At 54.8% G+C, this 19279-nt stretch overlaps 3 protein-coding genes across 4 annotated transcripts in view; 1 reads left to right on the forward strand and 2 right to left on the reverse strand.

The window, feature by feature from the left end:
• Window positions 1–136: 136 nt before the first annotated feature.
• ZNF76 (zinc finger protein 76) lies at window positions 137–11249 on the reverse strand. Of its 2 annotated transcripts, XM_082778745.1 has the most exons (15): window positions 11124–11249; window positions 9448–9639; window positions 8178–8258; window positions 6993–7070; window positions 6646–6848; window positions 5744–5821; window positions 5217–5333; window positions 4722–4797; window positions 4240–4365; window positions 3715–3894; window positions 3192–3425; window positions 2668–2807; window positions 1672–1824; window positions 1449–1562; window positions 137–1087 (listed from the first exon to the last, which is right to left on the reverse strand). In XM_082778745.1, the coding sequence occupies exons 2-15, from the start codon at window positions 9518–9520 to the stop codon at window positions 983–985; spliced, it is 1758 nt and encodes a 585-aa protein (XP_082634871.1). In that variant the 5' UTR covers window positions 9521–9639; window positions 11124–11249; the 3' UTR covers window positions 137–982. The 2 variants fall into 2 exon arrangements, with proteins under 2 accessions (XP_082634871.1, XP_082634872.1); XM_082778746.1 differs by lacking the exon at window positions 3715–3894.
• Window positions 11250–11625: 376 nt separating this feature from the next.
• RPL10A (ribosomal protein L10a) lies at window positions 11626–14951 on the forward strand. Its single transcript, XM_082778201.1, has 6 exons — window positions 11626–11679; window positions 11893–11967; window positions 12061–12141; window positions 12468–12616; window positions 13446–13618; window positions 14750–14951. Exons 1-6 carry the CDS (start codon window positions 11675–11677, stop codon window positions 14918–14920), a joined length of 654 nt encoding a protein of 217 aa, XP_082634327.1. The 5' UTR covers window positions 11626–11674; the 3' UTR covers window positions 14921–14951.
• A 3776-nt stretch (window positions 14952–18727) lies between these two features.
• The window catches only part of SCUBE3 (signal peptide, CUB domain and EGF like domain containing 3), a gene marked incomplete at both ends in the record, with an annotated part of 32623 nt that continues 32071 nt past the window's right edge, over window positions 18728–19279 (reverse strand). Inside the window, 2 exons of the mRNA XM_082778607.1 lie at window positions 18728–18877; window positions 19078–19157. Of these exons, the coding sequence (XP_082634733.1) occupies window positions 18728–18877; window positions 19078–19157 (230 nt within the window). The remainder of the gene's footprint in view (window positions 18878–19077; window positions 19158–19279) is intronic.

A 19279-nucleotide genomic window follows, 5' to 3' on the forward strand; every position in this document is an offset into this window, starting at 1 on the left:
AAATCTCCTGAACTTCTTTGATCCTTACATCTGGAAAATAATAAAATCTAAGCCCCCCTCCCATCCTCTGCCAGCCGCTGCCTCCAAGGACTGAAAGAGAGAAGGTGTGTTTTTTTTTTTTTTTTTTAAACAAACTTTTATTTTTTAATTTCCAATTACATCCAAACCTAGCTCAGCGCCCCACAAGTATCAGTTCACCTCCTTCTGCCCCATGGCACTGAGTCTGCCGCTGAAATTTGCTCGAGAGCGGAGAGAAGCGTGGTAAAGAGATGGGAGAAATCCTCTCACACCCGGGCGCCCGCTCCGTGCGCACCCCTGGGAACGCTGATTTCCAGCATCAGGGTGGGGCTCTCCCTCTAACACCTGGCCCAGGACAGCCTGGGCTCGCAGACGGGGCTTTATTGCTTCTGTGCATTTGCTGCCCCCTTGCCCCTTTCATGAAGGGTTGGCGGAAAAGGGGAGCTGTGGGGCCATTTCTGGAGGGAGGGGAAAGGAAACGCCACCCCAAAAACATTTGGCTCTCTCAGAGACTGATGAAATCTCCGTGGCTCCGTATCTACTGTGGGAGACTGGCAGGTGTTGGAAACCTCAGCCATGAAGTGAGTAACAGAAGACACAACCTGCCGTCTCCAGACAGAGGGAAGCAGTGTCCGAGGCGAGGAGCAGCGAAATCACTGCTCGGAGCCCAGAAAAAACAGCAGAGCCTCCAGCAGAAGGCAGCAGCCGGGATCTTGGACACCGCTGCGTGTTGAGAGGAGCCCTTCCAGCAGCATCACCCTGGCAGCCCAACGCTGCAGCATCGGCTCTCAGCACCTGCCCGGTGCGCACCAGCCACGTTCAGCTGGCCTCGGACACCTTCCTGCACCTGGGTACCACACGGCTTCCGTGTGCCTGCTGGCCCCGTTCCTGCAGATCTCAATGCCCCCGTGGAGAAACAGGCTCGGGCCGCCTGCTTTCCCCGCCCGGGAGGCTCTTCGGGGTCTCAGCACCCGTTGTCAGACACGGCTGCATCGAGCGTTAGGGGTTCGTGCTGGATTGCTGCTGCTGCCATGCTGATGGCGTCCTCCAGGCTCTGCTGCTCTTCTAGCTAGTGAAGGAAAGAGAAAGAGAACACTGCGCTCCCCAAAAGTGGGCTCAGGAGGCTTGGGCTTGCCCCCCGAGGAGAGAAGTGTGGGTGACAGGGGCATGAAGCAGAGGGACAAAGCAGAGGCACGGTTGTGATGGGGTTTGCTGCTTACGAGGGAACATCCTGCGCTCTAAGGAGCGTGCCCCTGCTCTCCCCTGCACTCCGGGCAGCTGAGAATAAAGGAGCGAGCAACTTGGGCAGGCAGAGGTGCAGCAAAGCAAGAGGTGGCTGCCAAAGCCAGCGGTGGGGACATGCACAGAGGAACAAAGGGGCCGGGGCAGCAGCAGCACCGCTCAGCCTCGCTCCGGGCGCGGCGCGGTACCTGCACGGCGATGTGCGTGCCGTTGGCAGTCGCCAGCAAAGCCACCTGCTGATGGCAGAGGGATGCCACTGCCGACTCTTCGGACACGACGGCCCCAGAAGTGACAATGGTGACCTAGGGAAAGGTTAAGACAAAACCCAGTCGTGTCTTAAAATGAAACGTGACCCCCTCCTCGCAGGCTGTAGCTCTGCAGGGATGAGGGCAGGCCCCGCGTTGCCCGTACCGGCTGCGTTTTGGTGCCGTCAGCGTTGACCACGGTCACGGTGTGTGTGTCATCAGCCACCAGCTCCTCCTCAGGCACCGCGAGGGCCCCGCTTTGCGTCACCATGCTGATTGCACTGCCCAGGGCCTGCAGGTCTTCCTGTGACAAACTGACCTGGGCAGCGTAAAAACGTGCTCTCAGCCGGGCTGGCTTCTCAGGAAGCCTTACACAACTCCTGGATTTAGCAACAGCAAGGTCTCCTAAGGATGAAATACTCTCCTCTCCCTCGTGTGGAAGATCTAGGGCACAGAGAACCCCAAGGACTTTGCCCAGGGTGACAGAATCGGTGGAGACCTCACAGACCTCCAGTCTCCAGCTCTACCCCTTCAATCACGCCTCCCCTTCCTATCTCTCTCTCCGGGCTCCTCAGTAACAGCTCATGCAGGCAGCACCTCACACTAAGAGGAAATAAACCTTACTCATGGCAGCTGCTTCCTCTGCCCCATGCCACAGAAGGAGTTTTTCCCAGTCAGCACACAGGCAGCTGGTGAAGGGAAGTACGTGCAAGAAGAGCACTGCCATTTACAGGCTGAAATAAAAAGCAATCTCCAAATCCAACCCGTGTCAGCAAAGATTGGGGGCTGCCTCTTGACAGCTGTGCAGGAGGCGAGGGTTGGCAGGAGCTGCACACAAGTCTAAATAAATGTCTGCAAGACCCCATCCAGCCACAAGTTGAGCCAGGGACCAGAGGCCTGTGATTTACCCTCCACATCACGGCTGCAGGGGTGGGATAAGGCTGTAAGGAGGGAGCCCTCATGACAGACAGAGCCCACAAAGCCCCAGGGCCTGCTTTATACTGAAAAAAAGCCTTGAAGAGGTCACACTGAGATCCATCCCCCACGGGACATCTGTTTAGTGGCGCTGGGAAGTACCCCAAGGCACACAGGGCTGGGAGAGGCAGAACCTCACTCGGATGACCACTCTCCCCCAAGTGCTGCAGGCTGTTAACGTCCTCACCTGCTCTGTCCCATCTGGAGAGACGAGTGAGACCTGTGCAGGCATAACATCGTCATCTTCCTCTTCATCCTCGTCTTCCTCCATCTCTGACAGGAAAGCAATGTGCTGGCTCTTTGTGGGGGAGCCTTCCTCAGAAGCAGCTGAGCCAGAGAAATAGAAGAGCAAAATGGGAGTGAGAAGTGTTGATTAAAACACGACGGCACCCACCTGACCCCAGCACCTGCCTGCTCCCTGAGGAGCAGATCACGGTGACAACAGCCCAGTGCTGGCTGGGAAAAAAGGACCTTTCTCTCTCCTTGTACTACAGAGAGGAAGAAATTCCATTCCCAGCCCACGACATACAGCTAGGCCCAGGGGCAGCCTTTTCCTTCTGGCCGTGACACAAATCTGGGCACAATGAGCGAGGCCGAAGGTCACAACACAGATTCAGGTCTCAGGTCCCCAGGTCCTTGCTGTCATCTCTCCCCCCTCTGCCACAGGGCCAGCCCCAGCACGCCACAGGCGGCGGGGGAACGACTGCTCACCCTCCAGCTGCTGCTCTTCGTACAGGCCCTGCTCGCTCTCCTCCGTGGCCTCCAGCTCGCCGTGGCTGCTGCGCTTGTGCGTGGCCAGCGTGGAGGTCTGGCGGTAGGTCTTCCCACAGCTCTTGCAGGCGTAGGGCTTGCAGCGTGTGTGCACCACGTGGTGCTTGTAGAGGCTGGAGTACTCCGTGAAGCGCTTTCCACAGCCCGGCACGGTGCAGACGTACGGCTTCTCCCCTAGGGCAGAGGTCACAGAGCAGAGTTTAACCCACTCACCCTCATCACACTCCATGAAGAGATTCCCCGTCAAGGGGGAACAGCTGGAGGCAGACCACTGGAACAGGTGGAATCATAATCAGCCCGATAAAACAATTCCCACTTAATTTAATTCCCTAAACCTAACCCTAAAATGTCTGGCCTGGAAACGACCAGCTCAGTCCCCCAGATCTCCCTGCTGCCACACTCGGTGGCTGCAGGCAGTGAGTGGGGAGGAGCAGGTGCCTGTTCCCTCCCCTCCCCTGCTTACCTGTGTGGATTCTCATGTGGTTCTTGTAATTGGTGGCGCTGGTGAAGCCCCTCCCGCAGTTGGGCTCTGGACACATGTAGGGACGCTCGCCCGTGTGCGTTCGGATGTGAACCTTGCGGATGTTGGAGGTGGTAAACGAGCGGCCACAGCCCTCAAACGGGCACTTGAAGGGACGCTCACCTGCATTGACAGAGCAACGTGGATCAGAGCAGCTGCTGGGGATGCCCTGGACACCTGCACCGCTCCATTCCTCCTCAATATTACACTAAGGAGACCTCCGATCAGTCCCAGCTGGAGGCTCACTGCCTCCAGCAGCACAGGCATCTTTAACCCCTTTTGCTCTGCTGATAGTGAGTCAACAACCCCTGGTGTGACTTTTCCTGCCCGTCTACTTCTGGCTGAACACAACCTCAGTTCTGCCTTGCTTCACCCAAGATACAAAAGGCATGACCCGAAGGCTGAAGCAGTACTGCATCCTGGAGACCCTTTTGATAAGGAGCTCGGTTCTCCTCTTGTACTGCTCACCTGTGTGTGTCCGGATGTGTTTCTGCAGATCCCCAGAAGTTTTGAAGGCTTTGCTGCACATGTCTTCTGGACACTTGTATGGTTTCTCACCAGTGTGTGTTCTCACGTGGCTCTTCAGCCCATACCCTGCCCAGTGACGAAACTGCACAGTTATTTTTATGAGAAGGGAATAACACTGCAAGCTCTGCACCACCTCTCAGTTCACACACACATCTGTCCTGTGTCTGCAAAGCTGAAGGGGAAGAAATATCCAAAGTGTCTCACAACATCCCTCACAACTCAGTTTGTTCTTTTAACTCCTTTAATAATCAATCAACTTCATAATCAACCAAGTCCTGAGCAGCCTCCCACACTGAAATTCCTTCTCAAAAGGCTTTAAAAGCTAGCTGTGCTTCTTGTACTCTGCTGGAAAGAATGGCTGATGTTCTCAAGAATGGTTTCAACAGGACCGAAGACAATTTTGATACAAGAGAAATTGTTACCTGTAGCAAACGCTTTCCCACAGCTTGGGAAGTCACACACATATGGCCGGTCACCCGTATGAGCACGTTCATGTACCTGGAAGAAAAAGAATAGTTCACAAAGTGAGGTCTAAGACAAAGGGGGAAGGAAAACTGAAGAAATGTAGCAGTTGGACAGAATCTGAAGTTCTCTGCTGGGTTTCATCTTGGGCGATTAACACATCTGTCTCTCATGGGTCAAAACCTCTTCCCACTGATGTGTTCCCACTTGACTTTTTTGAACTTACAGACGCTTTTTCCTGTTCCTTCAAGGTTGAAAGCACCTCCCTAAAGACCTCAGAGAAAAACTCACTGCAGAGTGATGCGACCAAAGGATACCCTGACATCCCCTGGAGCATTTGACCTTCTCCCAGGAGCGTTTCCCTGCTCCTTTGTAAAGGCACATTCTGATCTGGCATTAGAATCTGGGGGTCTGTTTGGTTTGCACACTGTTTGGCTGCATGTGAGCTGCTTTACCTTCAGATGGTGGGCTGTGGTATAGAGGCGGCCGCAGCCTTTGTACCCGCAACGGAAAGCTTTAGTGCCAACCTGCTGCCCCTTCTCACTGCCGTGCACTTCTTCCTCCTGCAAATCCTGCCAAGAGATGTATGGAAATTAGGAAATTAATTCAACCAGCCACTAGGGCAGGCTTTGCAAAGCCCACACAGATCAGTTCCTTCCTTGCCATACATGTGCACTCCTTCAGTTAGCCCCACAAAGCGTGTTCCTGCACACACAGCTTGTACACACACGGTGCGACACACGTGACAGGGCAGGGGTCTAAGAAGCAGAATTTCCCATCCCTACCTCCCAACTCACTGGGTGTTCTCAGGCACATAACTCACCTCTCCATGCTTCACTTGGCTCATTTGTAAAACCAGTAGCTAACAAATTTGCTAACGTTGCAGAGAAGCCCCAAAAAGATTATTTTTACTAGCTCAGTGCTCTGCATATCAAGAGGAGCATAGCCTACTTCTAGAAATGCATCTCTGAAAAATTCAGACCTGAGAAGGGACATCACTGGACTCCTTGCTCTTCACATGAGAAGCATTAGTTACTCCCTCTCCTTCCTTGTCAGACACCTGCAAACAAAGAGGCAAGGCACTATTCACACCTTGGTACAGCGCAGAGCCCGTGAGCAACCCGTGCACAAAAACATTCCCAGCAGCAGCAGCAGCACCCTGCTCTTCTCCAGGGAGCTGGGGGAGGCTGGTCCTGCCACAGCAGAAAGGCTGCAATATTTTTAGCTGCCCAGCTGAGCACTGTATCAGCACGCTCCTTGTAGCCCCTTCAACACCGTGAAGATGGGAGAAAATGTCAGCACACAAGACTGCAGATGTTGGTAGGCCCTGCAGTGCCAATACGTGTTAAGATTGGAAGTTATTATGGTTTTTAAGGTCTTTTTTTTTTTTTTTTTTAACATGGGAACAGTGGGTGTAACTTAGCCACTCTTGACACGTAAAAGATTTGTCTCAATCTGCTGCCTGAACCATGTATGGAAGAGAGTATCACACCCAGGTGGTGTTAGGAGAAACACAGGCACACAGGAAGAAAAAACCTACAAGAGGGGACACACAAAGCAAGAAAAAAAATCCAAGCTGTATCACAGCACCTCCCTGCTTTCCCAAACCTCTGCCTGCGGTAGCTTAAGGGTAAAAGGCCCGGCACTCTGCAGGTACCAGCTAGGTGGTGAAATAGGAACCTGACACGCTCCAGGTCCTTGTCAGCCACCCACCAGGGCTGGCGCTCTCACAAAAGCCCTGCCCAGCTTCTCTTCCCAAAGTTGGCACTGCTGTAAAACTGACACATGGAAGTGCACATGAAAGGAGGTAACAAACTCCAGGCCAAATGCGGACTAGTACCTTGGTGCTGCTGGCAGACCATGAAAGAAGGCTTGCATCCTCACCTTGCTGGCGTACTGCTTTAATGCGTTAATGGTCTCGACATCAAAGGCGTCGTCTTCCTCCTCTCCAGCTAACTCCTCTAGCCCAGCTTCTGCCTGCACTTCCAGGATGGTGCTGCCAGGGGGCACGATGACAGGACGGTGTATGTAGGCGGTGGAACCATCCTCGAGCTGGACAGCCTCAAAAGTGCTGGAGTCGTAACTTTCTGCAAGGGGAAGCAACAAAATCAAACGTCAAAGAGCTGCTGAGCGGGAGCCACCCTTCATCTCCGCAGGCTACCTACAGCCTTGGAGCCCCGTGACAATTCAGCACTTTCTGCTCCAGCTGCCACAAAAGGGGAATATTTTACCTTTTGGTGCGTTCTGTATGTAGGCCATGCTGCCATCTTCCAACACTACTGGCTGCCCGTCCTCGAAAGATACAGGCTCTGGAAAAAAGGGGAAAAAAATCCACACACTTTATTAGGAGACTCAGATGGGATGGAGGGGTAGCACACCAGCTCCTGAGCACTGCAGTAACCACAACTGTAGTTTTAAGACACTGCCTGAGCCCTTCAGTCCTAAAGTTTGAGTTTTTTTCAGGCTTCACGCATAATTTCATGGCACTTCTTTAGCTCTTCGGGGTAATGCAACATTTCACCAACTAGAAACTGCCAGGCTACGTCCTGGACATGATGTACAGCTCTAGCACAGATGTGTAGAAGATAACACGCAGAGCCCACGGCAGGGGAAGCAGAGATGACAATGAAAAGCCCTTGCACTGTGTGTGGGTGTTTGGAGACAGGAAGGAGGATAAAGGGAGGAAAAGGGCAGAGCCAGGCACGCAAAATGGATTTCAAGCAACCTTTGGAGAACAGAAACGGGAGGTGGCAAAGAACTTGGCAGGGTGAAGGGAGGACTGCCCAGAGCAACTGATTTCTTTCTACCTGCTCTTTCGTACCTGGCTGAGGATTGCTTTGTGCCACTTTCCTTCCTGCCACAGGAAATGAATTCCCATCACTTCTGGGACTATCATCACCTCCTTTCACAGCTGATGGCCCAGTGAACAAGGTGACAAAACTTCCAATAATCCCCACCCTTCCCCCTCAAACAACTATTTCAGAATGTTATCTTATAGGTCAGAGGAAATTCCAGTTCAGCTGCTCCTAAATGGAACAATTTTTGTTCGGGCTCCATAGTTAGCACAAGCACAGCGCACAGCTCGCCGGCCTTGCCTGCAGACTCATGATCCAGACGGACAAAATGTGAGAGTCCCCACGTGGCACAACACCTAACAAGCATTTGCTTACCACAGCAGCAAAATTAGCTTCTTGACAAATCGCTAAGAACTATGCAGGAAATCACATGTTCTATGTTCCTGTTCACTCAGCCTCAAAACCATGGAAATTTAAAACAAGCAAATGAACAACAAAAAAAAAACCAACCCACCACCCCTAGAAGGACTCAAAACTAGAGCCACAGCTGCTGGGACACAGATGATTTCCATCACATCAATGTCCTTCTGAGGAGAAGGAAGGTGAATTTACAGTCCTCACCTTTCTGAACCGTCACCTGATGGATATAAGCTGTGGTCCCATCTTCAAGTTCAATGACTTGGCCTTCGATCAGCTTTGCATCTGGAAGAGTTAAAAACAACGCCATCAGCGCTGCCTGCAGAGCCCACGGCCCTTCTGGTCTCACGAGCTGTCCCCTTGGCTGCGCCTTCTCAAGGAAGGCGGTCACACGAGACAGTGTACCGGCGCTTATAAGCAGTTATTTATCGTGCTTTCCCCTCAGCCACAGAGGAACTTGACTTCCCAGACCTCCCTTTCCTAGACAGGAGAATAGAAGACAAAGAACCTCAGTCATCACTTGTTTACAAGCTGCCCTTCACAGCTCCTTAAGCCAAGAAGCAGAAAGAATGATGTGTGCTAAGCACTTTGGATTTAAAGTAGAAAGCAGTTTGACTTGTGCTGGAGAAAGCTCAATTGTCAGCTTGTAATGGCATCAGCAGTGACCTGAACATTTCTTTTATTTTCTTTTACTTTATTTTTTCTTTACTTAGGTTGAGGATCAACTCTTGGAGAAAAATTAGAGGTCCTAAAGGGGTCTAAAGCACTGCTGCCCTTGATGAGTTGGGAAGATTGGACTCTTAAAAAATAGTGCGAATCTGAGTAACCCTGCAATAACGTTTTAGTTACAGTTATTCCGTGCAGAGCAGACACTGCTCCATCCCACCTGAACTCAAGGAATCCCAGTTGCTCTCACCTGGTGCAAAGCGTCTAGGGGACAGGTCACAAAACCTAGTGGTTTTCAAGAAAGTTCAACTCCACATATTGAACAAATTTCCAGAGTTCACACAGAAAAGTAAGCAAGCCAGAAATCACAAGGACCTGGAATCCTTGCAACCTGAGTCCTGTTCCATGAGCTGGGAAATGACACGTCCCTTTTCTCAGGAACAGCAGATGGTGAAGAAAGGAGCACCCTACAAACCCCAAAGTAAAGGAAGTTGTTGGGTTTGGCACTGATGCCATGACAGTTAACCAACACTGAGATCAGATCTGCATCCCCTTGAGTGAGACGGGCACTGCTGCGAACCAAACGCTGCGCACCTCAGTGGAGGCAAGCATTCTGCTCAACTTCGGGGGAAGTTTTGGATGAATAAGGTCCTGCACGCCACACAGGTGACACAGTTGGAAGTACAAAGCAACAACACAAAATACACGACAGCCCGTGTGACACCAGGACACTTTTGAGAACTCCAACTTCTATTTCAAGGGGTTGTTCAAGAGGCTTTTGTTCTTTCCAGCCCAAAGAAGCCGTTACCTTTGACAGCCTGCTGAATGTAGGCTGTCGTCCCATCACTAAGGGTCACTGCTTGCAAGCCCAAGCTCTCCATCCTGCCCCGGTGACCTGTCCTCAGACATGAATTTCGCTTTACTCGGCGTGCTCTCAGGGAGCGCTGGGATTCAGAGCACGAGGTCAGTGGAACAGCGAGTCCTCTTCTTCCTTACAAGCCTGAAATAAAAAGAACAATTCAAGTTTTATTTTTTTCCCTGAAGTATACGTGTTGTTTTTGGCATATTCATCCTGGAGAAGAGAGGGCTTTTGGGAGACCTTATAACAACTTCCCACTACCTAAAGGGGGCCACAGGAAAGCAGGAGAGGGACTCTTTGTCAGGGGTGTAGTGACAGAACAAGGGGAAATGGCTTTGAAATAAAAGAAGAGAGATTTAAGTTAGATATAAGGAGGAAATTCTTTACTCTGAGAGTGGTGAGGCCCTGGCACAGGCTGCCCAGAGGAGCTGTGGGTGCCCCATCCCTGGCGGTGTTTAAGGTCAGGCTGGATGGGGCTCAGCACAGCCTGGTCTAGTGAAAGGTGTCTTGCCTATGGCAGGGGGTGGAACCAGACATCTGTAAGGCCCCTTCCATCCCAAACCATCCTGTGATTCTACCATTCTGGGTTCCTATGACTCTAGGACATGAAGAAAAGCTCGAGTGGCAAACTTTTGGAGTCCGTAAAGCCTTAAAATTGGAAAAAGGATGCATTTCTCCTATACCAACGTCAGGATTTTCTAAAAGGCAGAGCAAGCAGCCTGCCTACAGACAAACACACGATAAAACTCATCAAGCCAGCGGACAGACAGACTCTTTGGAGAGTCAGCGTGAATACCACACCCAACCCTCCTCCAAAAGGCCTGCAGGACAGGTGCCCAGACCCCTTAAACCCCGACCCCGCAGCCTGGAGGGGAGCTGTGCTGTGCTGTGCTGGCAGGGGCGGGCTGACAGCACCTGGAGGTGTCTTGGGCCGCTCTTCCCTTCCCACTTCCCAGCTTAATAAATTGTAATCTTTGATTGTAACCCTCTTAATGACTGTAACCCTATCTGGGACTCAGTCATTTATCACATGGGAGACCCGAATTTCGGGCCTCAGGCAGGTGATGCTGAACCCCTCCAGCGCACTTCTCTTGATGCCCACCTGCAGCAGGGCTCCTCGGGGGTCACCTCTGAGATAACCCAGGCTTTTATCACTTTGCCCTGATATTTTTATCATTTTACTTCCCAGAACCGCCAGTATTTTATCACTTTGCCCTGATATTTTATCTTTTTGCCTTCCCAGAACCACCAATATCCCATCATTTCACCCTAATATTTCACTTCTCCTTCCGAGAACCACCAATATTTTATCATTTTGCCCTAATACTTCATCATTTCGCCCTAATATTCCATTTCTCCTTCCCAGAACCACCAATATCCTGTCATTTCACCCTAATATTTCACTTCTCCTTCCCAAAACCACCAATATTCCATCATTTCGCCCCAATACTTCATCATTTCGCCCCACTATTTCCCCACAGCAGCCTCCCCCCGCGCTGTGCCCCCCCCAGAGGCCGAACACCCCCCGGGGCTGAGGGGACCCCCCCAGGGCCCCCCTTTTGGGGTCCCCACCTCAGGGCCTGGGACCCCCTTGAGCCCCTCCCCCGCCCCCCCCCAGCACCGACCTGAGGCAACCCGCCAGGCCCGAGTCCGCCGCCGGCCCGCCATGCACCGCGACCCGGCCCCTGCGCGTCCCGCCCCGCAACCAGCATAGAGGCAGAAGGCGCCGCCGAGCCCCGGCCGTCTGCGGGCGGTTATTCAGGTTCCGGGGCCCCGCGCCGCACAGCCCCTCACTGCCTCCCGGAAGTGGGCTGCAACGGACTGCTTGAGGAGAGTGAGGCGCGCATGCGCAGTGCCCTACGGTGAAGCCAAAAGGCACCGGGTGCGTGGTGTGGGCAGGCCCGTTTCGGGGCTCGTCCGTGAAGCTGCCTCCACAAAACCGCCGCGCACACGCGGGCAGGGCCGGCCCGCGAACGAACGGCCCGTGGGGAGCAGCCGATAACCGGCGGAACCCGCTGTGAGCCCTCTGTGCCGCACCCAAGATGGCGGCTCCGTGCCGCACACCCCGCCACTCCCAGCATGGCGCCCGACGCTTCCTGCTCTCGCGAGATTTCCGGCCGTATTTATAGCGCGCGGGGCTCCGCCCCCCCTCCTTTCTGCCCGAGCAGCCGCCGCCATGAGGTGGGTGCGGGCCGGCCGCTGCCATCCGCCGCCATCCTCCGCCATCCGCCGCCATCCGGCCCCGATGAGCGGCCCGGGGGGTTGGCAGGGGCCGGGAGATGGCGGCCGATAGCGGGGATGAAGCGCGGATGATGCGGGGCGGGCCCGGCGGCCTGGCCCTCCGCCCGCGGCCTAGCCCCGCGCCTGAGCCCGCGCCGCTTCTCCCCCCCGCAGCAGCAAAGTGTCCCGCGACACCCTGTACGAGGCGGTGAAGGAGGTGCTGCAGGGCAGCAAGACCAAGAAGCGCAAGTAAGAGCCCGGCCCGGGCACCCTACCCACTCTTTGCCCCCTTCCCTCACCCCCTCGAGCCTTTACCCGGCTGCTTTCCCCCCCCCCCTCCAGGTTCGTGGAGACGGTGGAGCTGCAGATCAGCCTGAAGAACTACGACCCGCAGAAAGACAAACGCTTCTCCGGCACCGTCAGGTTCGCCAAACTCTCGCTCCCACCCAGCCTTCAGCCCGCAGCCCCCTCCGATGGGCAGGGCGCTTGGCCCAGGCGGTGCTGAACGCCCAGGGTAGTTCAGGACGCCCCTCCCCAGGGGGGTGCGGCTGGACGGACCCCCACCCTGGGTCTTAAAACGTGAGGGGAGGTGCGGGCAAGGCCACGGCGCTGCCCCCACCGCCCTGCCCGCGAGGGCAGGTGAGGAGCCGTGGAGGAAGGCGGCGAGGCGCTGCGGTAAGGTGTCACCGTGATGGGGTCGCTCTGGTGCGTGGTCCTGCAGCGTGGGGTGACTCTGGTTCTGTCCGCAGGCTGAAATCCACCCCCCGGCCCAAGTTCTCGGTGTGCTTGCTGGGGGATCAGCAGCACTGCGATGAGGCCAAGGCCGTCGACATCCCGCACATGGACATAGAGGCTCTGAAGAAACTGAACAAGAACAAGAAGTTGGTGAAGAAGCTGGGTGAGTGGTGGTGGGGATGCATCACTCAGTACTGTGGCTGAGCTGGGAGGGCTGGGCAAGCAGCACGGTTCTCCCTGTGCTTGGATTTCCATGACACGATTAGTTGGAAAGAACAGAAAAGTGCCCAAAGTCAGCAAGAAGAACAGGGATCTGTCTAAAAAGTACCTAGAAGAGCTAAGATCCTTCTTCAGGAGTGCTGGGTGATCGCCCTCTACCAGAAAGAGGGGATGCAGGAGAACTGTTGGTATCTCCCCAAAGGTAACGCTGTTCCCTGGTGCTCCTTTCCTGGTCAGGGAGCTGGAGAGCAGCAACAGCAGAGTAAAAGTGGGAGCAAGACTTGGCTTTAGTCCTGCACTATTTACATAGACAGAATGTGACTGGCTTATTTTTACTTGGTAGCCTATAAGGCTTTTCCCTTTCTGCAAAATCAGTCATTTTGACACATGTCAAGCAAAGAAAACTTAGCCTTCAATCATAATTAACCTCGGAACCACATGCAGGTGGGAGGTGATGCAGGAGGCATGCTGGGAGCTAGGCATGGCAGGTGGGTGTTACATCCCCCTCCACATGTGCACAGAACATCAGAGGAGGCTCCTGATGCAGCTCAGAGTTGAGTGGCAGTGATGTGGCACAAAAAATGTTTTTCATGGGAACAATTACGTACAGCAGGGGTGCAGGGTCACCGTCAGGATGTGAGGCTGGGTCCTGGCGGGGCTGATAACAGGGTTGGAAAAAGGCAGGATTCTGGGGATGTGAATGTGTTGGGAGGAAATGTAGAGGCCGAGCTGAGCTGAGGATCCTTCATCACCTACCTTTGCTCTTCTCACAGCCAAGAAGTACGATGCCTTCCTGGCCTCCGAGTCCTTGATCAAGCAAATCCCTCGAATCCTGGGTCCAGGCCTGAACAAAGCTGGCAAATTCCCTTCTCTCCTCACTCACAATGAGAACCTGGTGGCCAAGGTGGACGAGGTCAAATCCACCATCAAGTTTCAGATGAAGAAGGTAAAAAAAAAAAAAAAAAAAAAAGCACAGGGCTTGGAGCTGCCGAGGCAGCTCCTTGCCTTACCTGGGGGTTGTTGGCAGGTCCCTTGTGCGTGGCTGCGATCTCTGCTCCGGGCTGTAGGTGTCCCTGCAGCCTCTTAGACCAGCTCCTGGGAGCAGCATCGCAGCAAAGGGCCGCAGCCACCAGAGCGTTCAGCTGCTAACTGGGAAGGAGCAATTTGCGGTTGAAAGATCTTAGAGCAAATGATCAGGAGGCGATCCTGATGGGAGTGCTGAGCACAATGGCTCGTAATTAACACTCCTCGCAGCGAGCGGGTGACACTTGCAGGGTGGGGCCCTGGTGCCCAGTGGGGCTGTGCAGGCAGCAGTGCTTTGTCAGGGGCAAGCTTGGGGCTCGACTTCAAAAATGAGCTTCGTGGCAGCTCTGCGGATGTCTGCTCTCTCCGTCAGAGATGGGAAGGCGCGCTGACTCCCTGAAACCAAAACAACCCCATTTAGTCATGTTAATTCTCTGCCAGTGGTCTGAATGCGACTCCTGGGCATTGCTCGGAATTAGCAGCTCTGCTAGCTGAGGTGCGCCCTCGGACTCCTCCAGCTGATCTGAGCTCGAGGGCACAACAACTGGAAGGACCCAGCGAATGGGAGAGTTTGCAAATGCTGCAGCCTTTCAAGCAGCCGAGCTAATGATATCCTGACACTTCCCTTGTCAGCTCGCTCGTAAATCCTTTTGTCTTCGGCCTGCGGGGAGCGTTGCCTTACAAGCTGCTTGGCGAGGCTGGCAGGCGGAGGCTTGGCCCCCGCGCGCGTTGTGCGCAGAAAGAAGGGGCTGCTGCCAAAACAGAAAGCAAAGCAGGCGCCACGCTTGGGGGTGAAGTTTGGAGCTTACAGGCTGCGTTAGCAGCTCGCAGGGAACGTGCCAGCGCTGCCTGGCGAGCGGGGCACGGGATCAGAGAGGTAGAGGAGAGGTTTGAGCCTGCTCCCCACCTGCTCACAGCGCGTTACGCTCCTACCCCTGGATGAGCTGGGGAAATCCTGTCCAGCTGGCAGAGCAGGCAGGGATCTGGTACCTCAGGGCCTTGGGTTCTTGCTGTGCCCGTCAGCGTGTCCGTGACCCCGCTGTGCTGCCCCCAGGTGCTCTGTCTGGCCGTGGCCGTGGGTCACGTGAAGATGACGGAGGACGAGCTCGTCTACAACATCCACCTGGCCATCAACTTCCTGGTGTCCTTGCTGAAGAAGAACTGGCAGAACGTGCGCGCTCTGTACATCAAGAGCACCATGGGGAAGCCCCAGCGCCTGTACTGAGAGGGCAGCAATAAACTTTTTAGGACACTGACGGTGTGTTTTGGTGGTGTTTCTCCAAAGCTGCTTGGGCAGGGTTCTGCAAGGAGCTGCTGGTGGGGACGTGAGTTCAAGGGGAGCACCAGAATTCACATTGGGGCTTTTGGAGGAGCAACACAAGGGGGTTGCTTGGGAGGGACAGGCTTCTGATCCCACAACCAGAGCAGGAGGGAGGGGGAACAGCTCCACTAACACCTAAAATAACACCTAGAACAGGCAAAAGGGAGGTTGTTACCACAAAGCTGAGGGCTCACAGTGCAGGTCACTGCTCAGCAGTCAAGGTGGGGCCCCAGGGTCCCCCCGCTCCCCCCAGAAGGGTCCCTCACCTCATGGGGGCAGCTCCCTGCTCCAGCAGCCTCCTTGCTCCTGGGGGTGGGCTCACATTTATAGGGTTTTGCTGTCCTTACAGGGACCAATGAAGGGTCAGGGGCTCCTCCTGCCCAGCAGCAGCTCGTGAGGACCTGATGGAGCTTTCCAGCTGGCCCCAGTCACCTTTGGGTTTAGGGGAATGGGCCCTGCTGGGGGCTTTCAGCAAGGGGTCGGTGCTGGCCCCAGTACAAGGAGCGGTTCTTGGCGGCTTTGCTTTGCTCTGGCCTAGCAGAGGGGTCCCGAACCAGTCCCCGTCCAATTTCTGGGCTAAAAATGAGATTCAGTGCATTTAATTAACGTATATAAATAAATACATTGTGTGGTGGCTGGTGGGCTGATGGCAGGCTATAGGATTTAAATTTCTGGGGAAAGAAAAAAAAAGCCCTCTACCCTTGAACAGAGCGTGTCGTAGCATCCAAGGGAACAAAACAATGAAACCAGCTCTGGAGCCTGCTGTTAGAAACCTTTAAAATAAGTGTCAGAGCCAGTTTCTGAAAGATCAACACAACACCAAGAAATTCCATTTAATAATTAAAAAAAGACAATACAAAATGCAAACATTTCTTTTTACAAAGTTCAGATACATTTTTTTTTTTTTTAATCAAGTGCAAATAACTTTATGAACTACATCTTTCTCGTTAACTTTACTCATTTTGCTGGAGATGGTAAATCACGGCCTACTGCAAAAGGCAGATATAAATATTCCAACATGAAAAAAAAAAACAAAAAAACGACAGAACACACAACAACCCTTCGTTACGTTCCCCATGTCGAGACATTCAATCCATCCGAGAGGTGGCTGGTGCCGTTTTCAGCCTTTCAAACCTTTTCTGAGTCATTTTTTGGGGGATTTGTGGCGAAAGGACCGCTCCTTCCTGGTGGCCCTGTGGACTTTTGAGGGGGTTGTTTGGGAATATTGGTGAAAAAGGAGAGGATTTGGTACCAGAGCTCTTTGTCCTTCATGCCAGGACGTGCCACCCGGCTTGCCTCTTCCAGAGCTGCCTGTGGGGACGGAGGTGGCCGGCGTGGGGACATGTGGCACCCAGGACAGCCCCGCAGGGCTCCCGGCGGCAGCAGCCCCGATTTTAAATCATGGAGACTGAAAAAAAAAAAAAAAACAACCAAAAAACCTGGGGGGAGGAAGGAGGGGCTGCACTGCACCGGGGCCACCAGGGCGTGCGTTCCCAGGGTGGGTTTTTTTTTGGTCCTTTTATTTCTTCTAAAATATGAAAGACCCTTTCAGCGGTCACTGCTCTGCTGCGACTACCCTAGAGCAATAAAGAAGAAGAAAAAAAAAAAAAAAACTCCAAATCCCTACAACAGCTTTTGTGCATCAAAGCAGCTGCTCGCAGGCACCAACCGAGTGACAAAGAGCTCGGCCCCCAGATGTCGAGCTTCCAAGCGGGCTGGGAGCCGGGCAGCAGGAGGGACGAGCCCGCAGCTGCGATGAATCAGGGATCAGGGCAGCCTCCAGCACCCTGGGGACAAACCTCAGCCCCTCTCCGCCGGCCCTAATCCAGCCTGAGCCCCTCATAACGCCCGGGAGAAGCTCTTGGGGTCCAGATTGAGGAGGGGACACCCGGGCCAGCAGCCGGTTTCGGCATGGACTGAGCCTGGGTCATCGAGGGGGACGTGGTGCAATAAATAATTGCTCGTTAAGAGCCTGGGGAGCGGGGCTCGCCCCACGTGAGGTCAAGGGACAGTGAGAGAAGCAGGGGTGGGGACAGGCAGCAGCAGAGCTGAGCCCCAGCCCAGCACCTTTCCTCCAGGAGCAGCAGGATGGGGTTGGGGATGGGGGGTGACAGCCGAGACCCGGTGGGAATGAGGGCTGGGGAGGAGGACAAGAGGGTGCCGGGTGGCAGTGGGGTCGGTCCCTGTCCCCAGGGTCCTGTCCGGCCACGGTGACACCCACGATGCCATCGTCACCTGTGGTGCCTGCCTCTGAGGGCAGGATGGATCCCTCAGGATCCTGCAAGCCTGGGAGGAAGCTCAGGAAATGGGTGCCATCGCGCTTCCGAGGGTGGCACCTGCACCCCATGGGTGGCATCTGCACCCCAAGGTGGCACCCAGCACCCTGAGGTGGCACCCACAGCGCGATGAGTGAGCGCAGCGGGACAGAGCTGCGGCACCCCAAGGCACTTGGGAGCACAAAGCTTCCCGAGAGCCGAGGAGGGCGCAGACCCCGGTCCCTGGGGGCAGAGATGCTGGGGTCACCGGGAGGCCCCTGAGCGCAGCGGGATGACAAAACCCCTGGCAAGTGGCACCAAGGAGGTGCCGTGGCCGAGGGCTGCACCTCGCCCTCCTGGCAGCCTCCGACAATCCCAAACTGCTCCGGATCAGCCCCAAAACGCGTGGCACCGATGCTGTTCACGGACAGGGACACCTTGAGACCTCCCAAAAACTCACCCCATCACGCAGCGTGGCCAAGCCCTGCTTCCCTGCAGAGAGAGGCGTGGGCTGTCCACCAAAAGCGGGTTTTTTTGGGGAAAAAAATGCGGCAGAAAAGGTTCCAAGGCCTGAAAACGCCATCGCATCGCTCGCTGGCAATCCAGGGCTGGGCTTGTTTGTTTGTTTCTGTGGCAGACACACATTCTCATTTCTCAGGCAGGTATAAATATCGTAGTTTCTAGTAGAAAACAAAAACAAAACCAAAAAAACTTCCCTCTAAATAATATAAAGAAGACTCAAACGATTGCACTTAATACATATGAAAAAAAAAAAAAAAAAGGTAGAAAGGAGGATATCCTAGTGCACAAACATTTACTCCTGCTCTTCACAAAGCTTGCTTTTTCCGTCGACGAGTTCCTCTTTGGCAGAGCTTGCAAGAAAGTCTGGTTCCTTGGCACAAGTGTCTCCGGGGGGGGACAGGGGGGGAAGGCGGCCGGCTGAAGCCCTCCTTGGTCGCTGCAGTTTCTCTCCCGTGCAGCCAGACATTGTTCTCCGGGAACGTGGCTTGGCTTTCCTCCCACGCCGAGCACCAGTGCCCCTGTGCGCCCGCCGCCGCGCCGTCCTTTACCTTCTCCTTGTTATTTTTTAATAAAGCAGGCATCATGTTGGGTTCTTTTCCCCCATCTCCTCCGCCAAGCTGTGCTGATGGCCAGGACCCAGGAGCTGCGTTACCTCCCGCGCCGCCCTGGGTGAGCCCCGGGGTGCTGGTGGCATCGAGGAGCGGGACGGAGCCGGCGCGGAGGCAAAAAGGGAATTCAAAAGGGTTTTGGGGGAAGCTGCTTCGGAAGAGAGGAGCAGCATCGCCGGCGGCAGAGACAGAGCGTGCCGAGACATCTGCGGAGCGGGAGGTGGCGGTCCTGCCGGAGCCGAGCAGGGGGAAGGAGGAGAAGTGAAGTAAGAAGGGAGGGAGAGGAGGGTTTCCTCGGCAGCCGCGTGGCCCGGGGCGGCAGGGCGCTATTTGTAAGGCCGGAGGAAGCTGGAGACTTTGGAGCGCAGCAGCTTGATGAAGGAGCGGGGCAGCATCTCCTTGTGCTTCTCCGTGTACTTGAAGTAGTTCTGGGGGTGCGCCAGCACGTCGAAGAACGCCTTGATCAGCTTCTTGTCCTGCGGGGAAGCAGAGCCGGGGTCACCCTCCCTCCCGTTCCTGCTGGGGCAGGTCCCCAAAACCCCAGCCCGACACCGAACCGAAGCAGGGAGTGTGAGTTGCACTCACCCCCACACCAGGGCTGCCAGGGAATCCCAAAGCCCTCCACCAGCATCCCGCTAAGCCCCGGGTGACAAGGCCCGCGCGGGGACGCGCTCACCTTGAGGATCTCCTGGTGGTTCTCGGAGGCGTACAGCCTGCCGTCCCGCACGATGTCCTCCACCAGCTGCTCGTAGTCCTCTGCAACACCCGAGTGAGAAACCAGCTCAGGGGACGCGGCCCCAAACCTCCACCCCCCTCCCCAGGCACTCAGCTGCCCCCCAAGGCGTGCAGATTTGGGGTCCCCGGGTAGCGGGCGAGGC

Source organism: Aythya marila (genome assembly GCF_965140915.1).
Source record: "Aythya marila genome assembly, chromosome: 24".
Classification (NCBI taxonomy): Eukaryota; Metazoa; Chordata; class Aves; order Anseriformes; family Anatidae; genus Aythya; species Aythya marila.

Bases quoted from the DNA above. Each gene is read 5' to 3' on its own strand.
- ZNF76 (XM_082778745.1), bottom strand. From the start codon at position 9,520: ATGGAGAGCTTGGGCTTGCAAGCAGTGACCCTTAGTGATGGGACGACA. The intron at 6,849-6,992 runs GTAAAATATTCC...TTCCCCTTGCAG, and splicing joins CATACAGAACGCACCAAAAG to AAAGTTACGACTCCAGCACT. The intron at 5,822-6,645 runs GTGAGGATGCAA...CTTTGTTTGCAG, and splicing joins TAAAGCAGTACGCCAGCAAG to GTGTCTGACAAGGAAGGAGA.
- RPL10A (XM_082778201.1), top strand. The intron at 12,617-13,445 runs GTGAGTGGTGGT...CTCTTCTCACAG, and splicing joins GAAGTTGGTGAAGAAGCTGG to CCAAGAAGTACGATGCCTTC. The intron at 13,619-14,749 runs GTAAAAAAAAAA...TGCTGCCCCCAG, and splicing joins TCAAGTTTCAGATGAAGAAG to GTGCTCTGTCTGGCCGTGGC.